General features: G+C 36.0%; 1 protein-coding gene across 1 annotated transcript in view; it reads left to right on the top strand.

Annotated features, from left to right (window-relative positions):
- The window catches only part of MICU3 (mitochondrial calcium uptake family member 3), a gene marked incomplete at its 5' end in the record, with an annotated part of 74,252 nt that overhangs the window by 23,728 nt on the left and 33,785 nt on the right, over positions 1 to 16,739 (top strand). Inside the window, 4 exons of the mRNA XM_081084738.1 lie at positions 3,066 to 3,215; positions 6,938 to 6,969; positions 12,267 to 12,345; positions 14,949 to 14,996. Of these exons, the coding sequence (XP_080940864.1) occupies positions 3,066 to 3,215; positions 6,938 to 6,969; positions 12,267 to 12,345; positions 14,949 to 14,996 (309 nt within the window). The remainder of the gene's footprint in view (positions 1 to 3,065; positions 3,216 to 6,937; positions 6,970 to 12,266; positions 12,346 to 14,948; positions 14,997 to 16,739) is intronic.

Below are 16,739 nucleotides of genomic sequence, written 5' to 3'. Positions count from 1 at the left end.
GAAACATTAGCAGTGGTTCTCAACCCTTCTAATGCCACGACCCTTTAATACAGTTCCTCATGTTGTGGTGACCCCCAACCATAAAATTAATTTCATTGCTACTTCATAACTGTAATTTTGCTACTGTTATGAATCATAATGTAAATATCTGATATGCTATATGTATTTTCCGATGGTCACGACCCACAGGTTGAGAACCGCTGCATTAGAGGGAGGACAACAGGATTTGCTAATTGATTGTTAGAAGTGAAGGAGGAGGAGGAGTTGCCTGCATTAGCTCATAGAAGGGGGATCACATTACCAGTTGCAGTGGTCCAGCAGGTTTGGCGTGCTGGGACACATGATCGACTGAGCCTAAGGAAGGGCAGCTCAGTGAGAAAACAGGCACTTGTGAGCACCAAAAGTCACAGATCAAGCCCATATTAGGCCATAGCAAACAGAAGATATAGGCAAAAATTGTGATTCAGGATGTTAGACTGAGGCATGGCTTCAGATGCTGGTGCAAAAGCAGCTTCACAGGGAGCGGTCCTCTAGGAAATTCACTGGAGAAGAGGTGTCTGGCGCCACGGAGGCCTAAGGAAAGGGCCAGCAAGCAGAAGCAGGAATGTAATTTGTGGTCACAGACGAGATTGGGCTCCCTGCCCTGGGATATAAGTGTAAAAGGGGCTTAGGATAGTAGACTGATCCCTGAGGAGTGTTCAGGGAGATTACTGCCCATTCTTGATACTGAGTTGTTCATTGTCTCACTTCTCACCCTTGGCAGAGCAAAAATAATTTCCTAATTCCTATGGCTCACCTGAGCATTGTTATTAATATACTGCTGAGCTACTTGCCTCTGGTACCAGGTTGCTTTATCTCTCTGAAGCACTATTTTAAGAATCTCCCTAAAGCCATTTGTTTTCTGTCAGATTAAATTCCAGTGCTTTACTCTAGAACTCAGAGATTATTGTCAATTTACCTATCTTTTTCTATGAATGCAAATCCTATGCTCCAGGAAGATTATTACTACAAACATTTACTATGAAGTAGTATACACTTATTAAAAATGATCTACTGAACTATTTAGTGACTTGGGAAAATGGCCCTGAACTATAATAATAGAAGTATAATATGGTAATTAGACCAGACAGCCAAATGACCTTCCAGACGACCTTCCAGACAAAACTGGGGCTGTGAGGGCTGAGGCAAGCTGCCGCAGCTGCGAGGGCCAAGCCCCCTTGCATGAATTTCATGCATCGGGCCTCTTGTATAGTAATAAGTTAAGAAGATCAGATTGCTGAACAGTATAGTATAATCCCCTTTTTTTAAATATATATTTTATTGATTTTTTACAGAGAGGAAGGGAGAGGGATAGAGAGCTAGAAACATCGATGAGAGAAAAACATCGATCAGCTTCCTCTTACACACCCCACACTGGGGATGTGACCGCAACCAAGGCACATGCCCCCGACTGGAATCGAACCTGGGACCCTTCAGTCCGCAGGCTGATGCTCTATCCACTGAGCCAGATCAGTCAGGGCAGTATAATCCCCCCTTTTTTTTTTTTGCCAAAAAAGAAAACAAAAAATTTATATCTATAAATTTCTGAAGTTCTGTCTTCTAAATTATATACAATAATTATCTCACTTTTATAATCAGGAAAATAATCCTTCTGTTAAAAAATTAATTTGTTGCCAGAACCGGTTTGGCTCAGTGGATAGAGCGTTGGCCTGCAGACTCAAGGGTCCCAGGTTCGATTCCGGTCAAGGGCATGTACCTTGGTTGCAGGCACATCCCCAGTGGGGGGCGTGCAAGAGGCAGCTGATCAATGTTTCTCTCTCATTGATTTTCTGGCTCTCTATCCCTCTCCCTTCCTCTCTGTAAAAAATCAATAAAATATATTTGAAAAAAAAATTAATTTGTTATAGTTAGTTCAGAGAGAAAATAAATAACAGTGGACAATTATTTATATACAGGGTAAAGACTGCAAATTAAGGAAAACAGAAGAGACTTCCTTCTCCTGCTACGCACACTTCTAATTCTGTTCATCTTAACCCTAGAGAGAATTCAGAATGACTGTTGGTAGTAACTGTACTATAGTGATCTAGAGTTAGCAACTTTAGATGGTGTTACCACTAAATGGTGTCTTTAGTGGTAGTCATGAACACCCTATTAGGGTTTCACTTTTTAAAGAAAATTAATAACTACAATGAATAAGTTTCTAATTAAATAAATATGCCTATATAAAGAGTGCATAGTAGGCATTCTACCTTTAGAATAGTGATTTTCAACCAATGTGCTGCAAGAATTTTTAAAACATGCAATATCTGACCTCTTTTCCCTTAGATTGTCACATGAAAAAAATGATGACAGCTCAACAATAGCCATCTGGTGTGAATGAATCAAAATTATACCTTTTTTTTGTCAGATTGGCAAAAAATATATTTTTTGGTGTGCCACAGATTTTAGTAACTAGTTTATGTGTACCATGAGATGAAAAAAGTTGAAAATCTCTGCTCTAGAGAAACTACTAGCTCAGAAATTTAATGTTCTTTAAGACTAAAACTGAAGAAATAAATTACACGTCCTTCAAAGTTCCAGTTTAAAATCTTCAGACTGTTAATAACATTCATTGTAGAATCTTTGAAGTATTAATTCATTGTACTTATGTGGACAGTCTATAATAATAAAAGGGTAACATGCTAATTAGACCAGACGTCCAGACGTCCTTCCTGACAAAGTCAGGGCTGCAGGGAAGCCAGCCCAGGTCCAGGGGTCCACAGGCGGCCGAGGAGGGAAGCCAGCCCAGTCCTGGCAGCCTGTGCGCGGCCAGAGGAGGGAAGCCTGGTCCTGGGTGCTGGAGGGAAGCTGGTGCCAGCAGCCCAGGGAAGGAAGGCCTACTCTTGCATGAGTTTTCATGCATTGGGCCTCTATTTAATTTATAAAATGATTCAGTTCTTCAAAAGACAATATTTTCAAATTTTCATTTACTCTGTTAATTCACTTTTAGCACAATTAAAAGCATTTACAATCTAAAAGGAGATGTTATTTCACATAGTTGAAATTCTTTTACTTTCTTTAGGTAGCAATTGGCAGAACAGACATTGAAGACTTAGACCTCTATGCTACATCTCGGGAAAGGCGGTTTCGTTTGTTTGCCTCTATAGAATGTGAAGGGCAGTTATTCATGACTCCGTATGATTTTATTTTGGCTGTTACAACAGATGAGCCCAAACGTAAGTATATTTTTAAAAATACCTTAATAATTTTATAAGATTGTTTAATCCCTAGTGTGGAGCAGTATAAGTTTTTCAGAACAACTAACCAAGCAATGTATTTCAGAAGACATTATGCTATACGGTGTTACCAGACTAATAGTTCTTACAAACTCCTATTGGTATCTCTTTTCTTTTCAGAATTTTTCAGTTGTTCCCTTTCTCAGTACATTAAGCTTAAACACCACCTTCACTCTTAAAATGCTTTATAACTTCATATTCTTTAAACTTATATTCTGCCTAGTCAATTTTTACATCCAGCCTAAACAGAGTAATTCAGAGGACTGGCTTTGAAGTTAGACCTGGGCAAGAATTCTGCCTATATCTTTTATATTTGTCATGGCTCCTGCAGTATAAGTATAGGCTGATTGTTTTTCACCTTTCCATGTGCTGGGCAGTGGCTCTCAAACTTTTTGGCAATATATACATTTTTGCAGACTTCTTTAATATCTGACTTAATAAAGGATAGTTGGATTCTCATATCTGCTTTTGTATTCAATATGTTGCAATATGCTGTTTTTCATGAAGTATGTGAGCAAAATCTGCCTCACAGATATAAAAGTAGCAAAAGTATATTGAAATTAGACTGACTAGTGTTTAAACTTTGGCATTCATTTAGTAGATTTGAGAACTTGGTTAACGTATTCAATCTTCTGTTTCCTTGTTTAAAAAGCTAAAAATAAAAATAGCCTTGTGAGGGTTTTTGAGGATTAAATATATCAGTTGTACTTAGTGTAATACCTGACACACAATAATCCTATATAATAAAAGCGTAATATGCAAATCAACCGAAAGGTGGAACAACCAGTTGGTGGGGGGCAGGGCCAGCAAGCAGGCAGCGCCAGGCCAGACAAGTGGGCAGAGAGAGGGGCTGGCGATGGGGGGGTCGGCGACCAGCGATGGCAGAGGGGTGATTAGGGGGGACGGGGACGGCCACTCACTGGCTGGTGCCGTCCCCTGATCAGCCCGCTGATCGCCTCCCACAGAGGGAGGCCAGGCTTAGGCCTCCTCCGGGCCTCTAGTTGCTTAATAAATATTAGTAGATATTATCATCATCATTATCGCTTGAATTTGTAACCATGATTTAAACACTTTTTTAAAATATATTTTACTGATTTTTTACAGAGAAGAAGGAAGAGGGATAGAGAGCTAGAAACATCGATGAGAGAGAAACATCAATCAGCTGCCTCCCACACACCTCCTCCTGGGGATGTGCCCGCAACCAAGGTATATGCCCTTGACCAGAATTGAACCTGGGACCTTTCAGTCTGCAGGCCAACGCTCTATCCACTGAGCCAAACTGGTTAGGCTAAACATTTTTTTATATATAATTTTATGGTGATATCAATAGGAAAAAAAAGGTATCCTATGTAAACATTTGCTCAATAATTATAGCACAAAGTAAATATCAATTGAGGTATACATCTGATTGTTGTTGATTATAACTTTGTGTTTGAAATTGAGAAAATTTCTTATTTTACCTACTTAAATGGAACCTAAAAGGTGAATGTCCCTTCTAGAACTAAAATAAGTAATTATTTTTCTCATATAGCTTCAAATATTATTTTAATTTTAGTTTTAAAAGATGTATTATTAAAAAATTAGACATACATAAAAATATTAAAAATACAATGAATATCAACCTATAGCTTTAAGAAATAAAATATATCCAATAGAATTGAAGTCCCTTTTCACCCAAGTTATATATATATATATATATATATATATATATATATATATATATATTAACTACATATTAAATAAGGAGTTTAGAAAATCAGAAAATCCTTTGAAGAACAATCTTAATAGCTCTTTAGTCTTTATAAGAAAAAGCTAATAATATTGGACATGGTGACATATCCGGCAGAATGAATATGTCTTTTGTGAATAATTTACCCTGGAGATCTCATAAACCCTACAAAACTCAAGAGTGTTTCTAACTTCCTCTTTTGATAAATAGCTTCTGAACATTACATCAGAGCATGTGCATGTACTTTTGTGCCATTTATTTTTCTTCTTTTTTTTTGTTATATTTCAAAAGCAACAGAGTATTATTTACATTGTTCTGCTTATTATGAAAAGGAGGATGTCTTTTAAAGTGAATGTATATAGTATCATAATTAAGGTTAACTGCTGAATTCAACTTTATAGGCCTATGATTTTAATCACTTGATTATGTTTGTATAAACTATCTTGAGTAAAGAAAGGATGTTGTTTCTACATAGAGAAGAAATCTATCTTCCTAAAAATCAGATTGCTAAATTTTAGAACATACTTCCTTTGTATTTTAAGATGATGTATTGACTAAGAAAAAGAAAGTTATGTAGCAAAAAAAAAAAAAAAAGCCTTTCTTATAATCTTGAATTTGATATATTGTTTACATTAACTATGGTTAATTATATAGAAATAACAACATCGCCATGTAGGGATATTATTGGTTGTCATTATTGTAATGTAGTTAGGATACTTAATATTTACCAGTTCCTAATTAAGCTGTTTAATAGGAATTAATCCCATATAAACATGAGGTTAGTCATTAGATATTCACAGTGTTCAAATCTGAGCAAAGGAAACAGCAGTATGACTCACATTTATTTCAATATTATAAGATTCATAGTTTTTGATATCTTCAGGAGTGTGAAGAGGAATCAGAAAAAGAAAGTGATCACTGGTATTTTATTCAACTACTAGAGGCCCAGTACACGAATTTGTGCACCAGTGGGGTCCCTCAGCCTGGCCTGCGGGATTGGTCCGAAACTGGTTCGCCAACATCCCCCAAGGGGTCTTGGATTGTGAGAAGGCACAGGCCAGGCTGAGGGACCCCACTGGTGCACGCTCGGGGCTGGGGAGGGACACCGGAGGTTGGCCAGCCACAAAGGGACTGTGGAGGGCTCCAGGGCATGTCTGGCCCATCTCACTCAGTCCCTATCAGCTGGAACCCAGCAGCAAGCTAACCTACTGGTCAGAGTATCTGCCCCCTGGTGGTCAGTGCACGTCATAGCGACTGGTAAACCAGTCAACTGTCTGCCCCCTGGTGGTCAGTGCACGTCATAGTGAGCAATTGAGCAGCCTTAGCATATCATTAGCATATTACAGTTTGATTGGTTGAACAGCCAACCAGATACCTTAGCATATTATGCTTTTATTATATAGGATAATATTTTTAGTGGAGAAGAATGGAAAACAGGATGAGACTCCCTACCTCACATTACTTGCTCTCTCCTTCATCTCTTTTACCTTTGTCCCTATCCTTCCCATTCACCATAGAGAGACCTGACCTTTTAATTATAATCAGCAATAGTAACATAGTAGACAGCATGGGTAATGCCTTAAAATTACAGTTTATGTTAATATTTTATATTCTATGAATATTTAATACCATTATTTGTGTTTTTAAGACCATAGGATGTTTAACATTAAGTTAACTTATTTTATAAATCTAGAAATACACAAAGTTAGATAATAATTATGGAAAATGTGTTTCCTATTCAAATTATTTATTATAGTTTATAGTACATGAAACAAAACATACCATAAATAAAATACCTTGGATCCAAATTTTGAGAAACATTGCCTTTTAGATATAAAGCTGGGTTTTAGGAGTTATGGTTGTTGATAGTTACTGAATTTAGATCTATATGACATTAAGTATTATCTAATTCTTATATATTTGTTTATTATAGTTGCTAAAACATGGAAGTCACTTTCCAAACCGGTAAGTTAAAGCTCTTGGTATACATACATATTCATTCAGTCTCTCTCTCTCTCTCTCTCTCTCTCTCTCTCTCTCTCTCTCTCTCTCTCTCTTTCTCTGTCACACACACACACACACACACACACACACACTCTCTCTCTCTCTCTCTCTCTCTCTCTCTCTCTCTCACACACACACACACACATACAATTTGGTATATATATTTTCTAGAAATTAAATCACATCCAGGAACCATTTGAAGATGTGGATCAGTGGTAACTCTCATGTGTGAATGTAAGTTGGCATACCCACTTTGGAAAAACAGTTTGGCAGTATCTACTAAAACTAAAGATCCACATATTCTATACCTTGCAGTTCTACTCCTGGGCTTAAGTTCTACAACTGTGCATGCATATATATACCTAGTAAGCTTACACTTGAATATGCCCTATGATCCAATAATTTCACACCAGTGTATGTATCCAGAAAAACTTCCATATATGCAGGAAAGATTGATAGGAACGGCCATAGATTGTTCATGTTGGCCGACAAGACTGTGATACAATATCAACAGTAGAATTGACAAATGAGTTTTGATATAGTCATACAGTAAATACTATATTAACAGTGAAAACAAATGAACTACAGCAATGCTTTTACTAGCTGAATCTCAGAAACCATGACAAAGTAAGCAATTCAAAAATACATAAAGTATAATTCCATTTGTATAAATTTCAAAACTGGGGAAATGAAACCATACTGTAAAGGATACATTCATAGGTGGGAAAATACCTACCTGAGGAATGATAAACTTAAAATTAAAGACAATATTTATCTCTGGGAGAGACGGAGGGAATATTATAAGTGAGGGATGCAGAGAGGCTACTTTGAAATTTTAGAAATATTTTCTGTAAAGTTAGATATAATGCAAATATGTGTCCTATCACAACTACTACTTACTGACTACCGGTGTAAGCTAATGCAGTGCGTTACTTTGCTAAGGCTGCCATAACAAATACCACAGTCTGGGTGGCTTAAACAGCAGAAATTTATTTTCTCATAGTTCAGGAGGTTGGAAGTTTAAGATCAAGATGTTGGCAGGCTTGTTTTCTCTTGAGGCCTCTCTCCTTGGCGTGTAGATGGCCATCTCCCTCTGCCATCTTCACATCTTCCCTCCTTGTGTGCCTGTGCTAATCCCTGCTCATAGGGGACCAGTCACATTGCATCAGAGCCCGCCGTAATGACCTCATTTAATCATGTTTACTCCTCTTTAAAGGTTCATCTCCAAACCCGATCATATTCTGAAGTGCTGACAGTTAGGACTTCAGATGTGAATCTGAGGTAGACACAACTTAGCCTATAACTTATCGTATGACCAAAAAAAAAAAAGGCTCTAAGGATTGGAACTGTAGCAAACAATATTATTGAGAGAAACATATAAAAATACATAGATTTCAAATTTATTCATATTTAGTACAAGTTTAATAAGGTTGCTGCTGCATGTAACATTCTTGAACCAAAGTGAATAAAATATTTCTGCACCAGCAATAGCAACTGTATTATCAAATAAGATACATTTTACCATAGCGAGAAAAACTATTAGATACTTAGTGTACCTAACAGAGGTACAGATGGATATATATACAAATAAATGCATTGAGGTGAGATTGGTTAGTAAGGTTATATAGGTTTCACGTGTACGTTTCTATGATACATGATTGTATATTGCATTGTGTGCCCACCACCCAAAGTCAGATCAACTTTCGTCACCATATACTTGCCCCCTTTACCCTTTACTACTCCCTACACCCCCTTCCCTCTGGTAACCATCATACTGTTGTCTGTGTCTATGAGTTTAAGTTTTATATCCCACATATGAGTGAAATCATATGATTCTTAGCTTCTTCTGACTGACTGACTTTGCTTAGCATAATTTTCTCAAGATCCATGCATGTTGTTGAAAATAGCAGTATTTCTTCTTTTCTTATGGCTGAGTTGTATTCCATTATGTGTATGTACCACATCTTCTTTATCCAATCCTCTATTGAAGGACACTTGGGTTGTTTCCATGTCTTGGCCACCGTGAATAATGCTGCAATGAGCATGGGGGTGCATATATCTTTACGAATAAAAGTTTTCAAAAATTTTAGGGTAGATACCCAGAAGAGGGATTGCTGGGTCATATGGTAATAACTCTGTTCTTAATTTTTTGAGGAACCTCCATACTGTTTTCCATAGTGGCTATACCAGTTTACATTCCCACCAGTGAATGAGGGTTCCTTTTCTCCACAACCTTTCAACACTTCTTATTACTTGTATTGTTGATAATAGCCATTCTAACAGGTGTGAGGTGGTATTCCATTGTAGTTTTGATTTTCATTTTCCTAATAGCTGGTGAAGTTGAGCATATTTTCATTTATCTGTTGGCCATTTATATGTCTTCTTAGGAGAAGTCTTTGTTCAGGTCCTCTGCCCATTTATAAATTGGATTGTTTGTTTTTATTTTGTTGAGTTGTATGAGTTGTTTATATATTTTAGGTATTAAACCCTTGTCATGGCTGTTGTTTGCAGACATCATCTCTGATTTGGATGGTTGGCTTTTTGCTTTGTTGTCACTTTCTTTTGCTCTACAGAAGCTTTTTAGTTCAATATAGTCCCGTTTATTTACTTTTGCCTTTACTTACTAATTTTCATGTAATGTATGTATAGTAACTGTATAATAAGACAAAATTATACTCATTTAAGAAAATTATATGAATCCTTTAAAAAGCAACTATAGTTCTAGCTAACTGAGTTCAATCCATCAAGTATTTATTTTGTTCCTATTTGCAATGCTGCAATATAATTCTGACACTAACTACCCGGAGTTCTTGTCAGACTCAACAGGTTTAAGGACCCAGCCCCCAATAAGACTGCCTTCATTTCAGATGCCAGCTGCAAATTCAAGGTTCCCAGGCCACGCATACTTCTGACCAATTGGCTACAAGTCCATGCAGTTCCCACAACTCACCTTAAGTTCAGTAATTTGCTAGTCTGCCTCATTAGGACTGTGGAATCTTCTACACTTAAAATTACAGTTTATAATTATTATAAGGGACACAAATAAGGACCAGCCAAATGATGATCACATAGGGCAAGGTATGGGAGGGCCTCAAACACAGAATTTCTGTGCCCTCTCCCCATAGTCTCAGGTATGTCACCCTCATGTCACATCAGTGTATTCATCAACCTGAAAGCTACACTGAGCTTGGGAGTTTCATTGCATAAGTATGATTGATTGGATCATTGGCCACATGATTAAACTCAGTCTCCAGTCCCTCTCCCTCCCCCTCAGAGGTTGCCTAGCTTAAAGCCCCAACGCTCTAATCACATGGTTCTTTCTGGTGATCAGCATCTTAGCCTAAACTCAGGTGTGACGCATGGATATAGAGTCTCCCTCCCAGGAATCTGGGACAAAGGCATCAACTTCTTTATTATACAACACTACTGCATATAAGAGACTAAGATAGGTACCAGAGAGGGGAGAGAGATTCCCAGCCTGAACGGAAAATAGATTTTAATAAAATTTAACAGTGTTTAAATTTAACAGAAGACAAAAAATGAGTGTGTCCGTTGGATGATCTATATCAGAAGAAATTAAATTATTACTAAAATAAACTGCTTAAAGTCAGTCAGGATCTGCCAGTCATTTACTAGTTGTGTGATCTCGGGTGAGTTACTTGTGTTTTTTAAGACTCAGTAAAATACACAAAATGAGGATTGTCTTTTAAAATTAAATGAGATATTGTAATAGCCCCATTGAGGGCACTCAGTGACAGGTAGCTATGCTTTTGTGGTCTTAAACGCTGGCCATATTTGGAAACAGTTAAAATGAAAGAGAAGTTAATATATAATAGAGATGATAAAAAAAAGTAAGTGTAGAAAATGCATTTAAAATGTTTTTAAATCTCTTGCTCTAACAAAAATATTTGTTTAGTGTTGTGTAAACAGTAAATACCCCAGCTTTTCATCATTATTCATACCTGAATTTTTACCTCTCTGCCATTGCTACCCATTACGTGCAGTGCAGAGACCACACCATGAAGGAAAGGAAAGCCAGGATTCACAGGCGGACTTCAGAGAGTCCCTAAAGCCCCTAAAAATACCTCTCCTGTCTTTGGCATCCAGGGATTTCTTATTTGCATGCTAACTCCACTTTGTAATGAAAAGGATGATTTCTAAATGTCACAGAACATTTTCAGGTAAAATTACATCAGGAAGGGTTTGTCCAAAGTGCTTCTAAACTCAAATATGCATAAAAGTCTCCTGGGCATCGTGTTGAAAACACAGATTCTGTTCAGCAGGCCTGAGAGGGAACTGAGCGTCTGCATCTCTAACAACCCCCGTAATGCGTGGGCTACTGGACTTCGAGGAGCAAGAATCAGACCTAGAAACAGAAGTGGTTTCTAGTGTTTTCTTCAGTGTATTATTTAGCAGACTAATTTTTAAATTTCAAATTATTTTAAGTTATCTCTACAAATCCTTTAATAATTTTTCTTCACATTTAACCAAACTATATTTTCACTTAGTTGTTTTCAACACAGCATATAAATACATTCAAAATTGTTTTAGTATACAAAGAGTGATTCAAATGTTTAAATTTTCCAAAATAGTTTTCCCCCCACCAGCTGTGATAGTTTGATTTTAAAAAAACAAACAAACAAAAAAAACCCAATTGAAGTCTGTGTTCTTTATTGACTAAGGTAAAATTAGAAAAAAATTGAAAGTGTACACAATAATTTAATGTCCTTGTCCCCTAACTTCATCTAATGTCATAATTCTTTGAGTCACTATTAAAATATTCTTCATTCCTTCCTGATATAAACCTTTGTCCATTTACTTCTACCACAAAGCACCCTAAATACAAGAGGCCTACAGAGAACAGTATGTGAAGCCAGGGGATCACCTCTGACCTTAATTAGGAAGTCCACCTTTTTCAATGGCTTCCATGAAAATGTACTTTTCTAACTGGCTCCACAACTTACTGTTTTATCTTAATTTGATTACCATATATACATTAATCTAATTATTAAATTTATTTACAATTTTTGGTAGCTCTAATTGAGCTACCAATTGTAGCATCTTTATCATTTATTTTAAACTCTGGGCAAATGTTGGCTTTTGTGGTTGAATGAACTATGGGTAGAGAATAGGATAAATATAGCCATGTCTCAGATCTTCTAAGTGAAGAATTCTTTTTACATAAGCATTTAAATATTTTTTATCTTGTTTAGAATTAATTTACCTATTAATCAGCATTATGATACCTTATGTCATAGGAATTAAATCAAATGCTCTCAGAAACACCACCAGTTTGGAAAGGATCATCAAAGCTATTTCGAAACCTTAAAGAAAGAGGTAAGTTAACTTTAGTATTTATATATTTGAATATTGACACAATATTGACACACTGTATATATACACAGATTTTTCTCATACTTCAAGTAATTTTACAGCTATGTGTACATTGAGAAAACACTGAAGAGAAAAACACAGAAATATAATAATGGTTATTTTAGAGGCCTGGTGCTCAAAAATTTATGCACTGGCCGGGGGGCTGGGGGGCCGGTGGGCAGCGGTTGTCCCTCAGCCTGACCTATGCTCTCTCACAGTCTGGGACCCCTCTGGAGATAATGACCTCCTGGCTTAGGCCTGCTCCCCGGTTGGCAGATGGCAGGCCCGATCCTGGGGTTGGGGTGGGCGGCGGATGGCACGGCCCTGCCTCGCAGCCCTGGGTCACACAGGGCAGGCCCGATCCCTGGGTTGGGTTGGGTGGCGGATGGCGCTGCCCCGCCCTGCCCGCCTGCAGTATGCAAATTTAACGGCCATTTTTGTTGGGTTAATTTGCATACTCTTCTGATTAGCTCATGGGTATAGCGAAGGTACAGTCAATTAGCATCTTTGTCTTTTATTAGTGTAGATTATATTTTCTAAATTTTTACAACAAAATGAACTTTCACAGGTTTAAAAAAACATTTTTAACCATAATGAAAAGTGTAGGTTATATTTGCCTATAGAAAGTATTTTTCAAAAATACTGATTTTTAAATGTCTATTACTTCCAGGGAATAATAGATTTTCTTAAGTTTAATCAATATGAAAAAAATTATTGAATCTATGGTTGGCCACTCAATTTGAACATGTCTCTTTTAAAAACAACACTTCCCACAAAATTCACTTATTTCAACTTACACTGTTACCCATATCTGTGTATCTAACTTAACTCACTAATTCATACATACAGTCAAATTATATAGTTTTTATTGCAATTTTTGCAATGTAATTTTTGTACATATTTATGCAAAAACTAATAAAATCTTTAAGATTAATTAGTCTTAAAAAAGAATGTTTTTTGAAATATTCTCAACAATGAAAGTATATGATATAAAAATATTAAAGAAATGACATAAAATTACCTTTTTCTTTTTTATCATTTTTAACCAATACTGGTTGGAAAATGTATTTACTCTAGTATGAAGACAAATAGTTTAAAGGAGTAGTTATAATCCATATATTTTGTCTAGTAGAATTAGAAATTCATACTGCTTCCACCTGGTTCTCATGGAATCTGAAAGGAGGAACACTGTACCTTTTATTTTAGGCCTTTCATAATGTAGGATTTTTACCTCTTCGCAAAATCTGGCCCAAGGTATCTTTAAAGCTCTTAGAAATTTTTTCCTGGAAGTTGTCTTAAAGATTGCTGTTCAGATCTTAGGGTGGGATGATAAGGTCAGGAAATGTATTCCCCTAGATCAATTTGAACAACAGTCAGTAAGATGGGACTGTGGAGACAGCCCGTTTCCTGATCCCATTTCCTTTTTCCCCTTCTGCATTTATTCTTTCTTTTTCACTTTTTGTTTTTTTGAGGGATCCCTATGGAATCTAGGTATTGTATCTTTATATACATTGACCATTCCAGAATCTTTCTCCCATAGCATTCATGGCAATCAACCAGAACTATGTCTATAGGTCACAATATTCTAGTATAAACAAAAGAGGGGAATGCTTTCAGGGCCTCCTGGCTCAGTCCCTTCATGTCTTCTGACAAACTGCCTGACAGTGACTCCTCTTCTCTTTGTTCTATAACAAAGAGGGTAGCTTCAGAGAACATCAGGTAAAATGGAGGTTTAAAGTTCACAGTCTGATTGTGTAAGGATTTTTTATACTCTTTAACCAAACATCAGGACTATCTGATAGCTGATTGTTATTGGCTTATTCCCGACTTTTTCTCAGGATCTACTTAGAAAGTAAATTAATGCATTAATTCTAGTTTGGGGTATTATAGTCTAAAAGAAAGAATTTGAGTAACAGGATGTATATTTTTATTTACCCCACACTAACTCCTTTTAAAGTTTGTGATTCTGGGATTACAGAGAACTCATGCTTCAGTATACAGAAAGTATAAGCCATTTAATTAAAATATAAACTTCTTAGATTACATTTAATAGAAGCATTAAGTTTACAAATGATAACTTATGTCAGCAAAAGAATAACTATAGAGTTTTGTTTTTTGAATGTAGTACAAAAATCAAAATTCTAAGCAAGAATTGTTTTATAAACTGCTACTAAGAACTAAGCACTTTACAATGTTAACCATTTCCAACCTTTTTGTTTTATGTTTGATTCATACACTGAAAATTAGCCATAAGTTTAAAAGTTGCAGCATAAGTAAACATTATAATAATTATTTTTATTGCCAATATATCTGGAAGCATTATGGTAATTTTATATGGGTTTCTTTAGAGACATGAAACAATGAAAGTAAAATTAATTTTGCTGCTTTTTTGGGCTGTGATTTAATAATAATAGTTTAGTCTCATTTAAAACAATATTTAGCATCTTCTTTAAAATTGTAAGTTCTTTATTAATATTACTTATTGCTATATAAGAATATTTTACTTGATAAATATGAAGAAAACATAATATTTTTATAGAGCATAACTAGTACTGTTTTTCTTCTAGGTGTGATTTCTTACACAGAATATCTTTTTCTCTTGTGTATTTTAACAAGTAAGTGTACTCATTAAATTTATTTCTGGATGCAATTTTTTAAAATTAGAATTTGTAGAAAACAAATCTTCCTTTGATTCTCTTAGGTTCTCTTAAAATACTTTAAGTATGTCTGTGCTGTTTTGCAAAATTCATGTCAAAATAGCCACGGAAAATGCTAAGAATGGTATATCAAGGGTCAAAATCATAAATATTATTATAGCTTATAATATATTAGTAAAATGTTCATAAATTGTAAACTAATATCCTATATCAATCCCTGTATTTTAGTCTACATGGGAGCCTAAAGGTAGGACATGTAATGATTTGTAAATTTCCTGCTACACTTATTTGAATCACATTTTCTGCAAGACTAATGTGAAAGAATGTCTATCAGAATGTACATCATGCTTCCTGAAACAGCTTCATTTTTTTCTTCCTCTTATGTGCAGCAATTCTTATGAAATATATGAAGGGTCTACTAAGGTTTTCAGTTAAATTTCATTGCATTTAATGGTGGAACTATACTCCAGCCACCTGACCTTTCTGTTCCTTTATTCCCATCTCAGGAATTTGTACTTTCTGCTCCCTCTACCCTCAGTGCTTTTCTTCAAGATCCTCATGATAATAAGCATTATTCAGGTTTCCTTTGGAATGTGAAGACTTGGAGAATTCTTACTTGACCATCCTTTCTAAAATTCCTTGTATTTCTAAAATAGCTCCCTCTCTCATCTCTTCCTTTTTATCCCTTTACAGTGTTTTATTTTCTTCATAGCACTTAAATTATTTGAAAGTACTTGTTTATTGGTTTACATATTCTTGTCTGTCTTGCCGCACTTGAATGCAAGGTCCATGATGGTAAAGATTTTATCTTTTTTGTCCATTTCTATATTAAGAACAGTGTTTAACATGTGGTAGCCTTTTAAATCATAGTTGGTGAATGAATGAAGACAGGCATGAATGAAAGAATATTGGTGGTGGAATTTCCCATTGTGGGGATTTGTGGAGATATATGGAAACAAGAACTCTCATGATTTAAGTTCAGTCAATAATGAATGCTACCATGAAAATTACAGGAGGGGTGCCAAAGAGTATTTCAAAGACTTGTTAAAAAGTTATCTTGTTGCCAAAACCGGTTTGGCTCAGTGGATAGAGCGTCGGCTTGCGGACTGAAAGGTCCCAGGTTCGATTCCGGTCAAGGGCATGTACCTGGGTTGCGGGCACAATCCCCGGTGGGAGATGTGCAGGAGGCAGCTGATCGATGTTTCTCTCTCATCGATGTTTCTAACTCTCTATCTCTCTCCCTTCCTCTCTGTAAAAAATCAATAAAATATATTTTAAAAAAAAAGTTATCTTGTTATCCAGAATATATTCTGCAGATGCAGAATTTGAAGTTAATATGTACCTAAACCAGTAGAGAAAAACTAAAACAGAACTAGTTAAGAAAGCCATGTGTTGAAATGGGACAAGATATGGTTTAAGGGTGTTGGAAAAAACACATATGGTGGGTTTTGCTTACTATGGGAAGATAAAGACCTTTGGGTGCCGTAACTCTTCTTTTGCAATTCAGGACCCCTCTTAGAAACTTTTAGGAGTTTGAATTTTAAATTATGGATATTGTTTAGGTTAGAACCAAGAAAAATGTGAAAAGAGGTCTAGCAGGATGTAGGTTAGATCACCTATTACCTATCTATAGTTTTCTTCTCTTTACTTTTTATTAATTTAACTTTATTTTCCCTTCCAAATAATGCTTGTAAGGATTTC

The sequence above is a fragment of the Myotis nattereri genome (genome assembly GCF_964212035.1).
Source record: "Myotis nattereri genome assembly, chromosome: 2".
Lineage (NCBI taxonomy): Eukaryota > Metazoa > Chordata > Mammalia > Chiroptera > Vespertilionidae > Myotis > Myotis nattereri.
The sequence above is the reverse complement of the archived record's forward strand: the minus strand, read 5'-3'. Positions and strand labels throughout refer to the sequence as shown.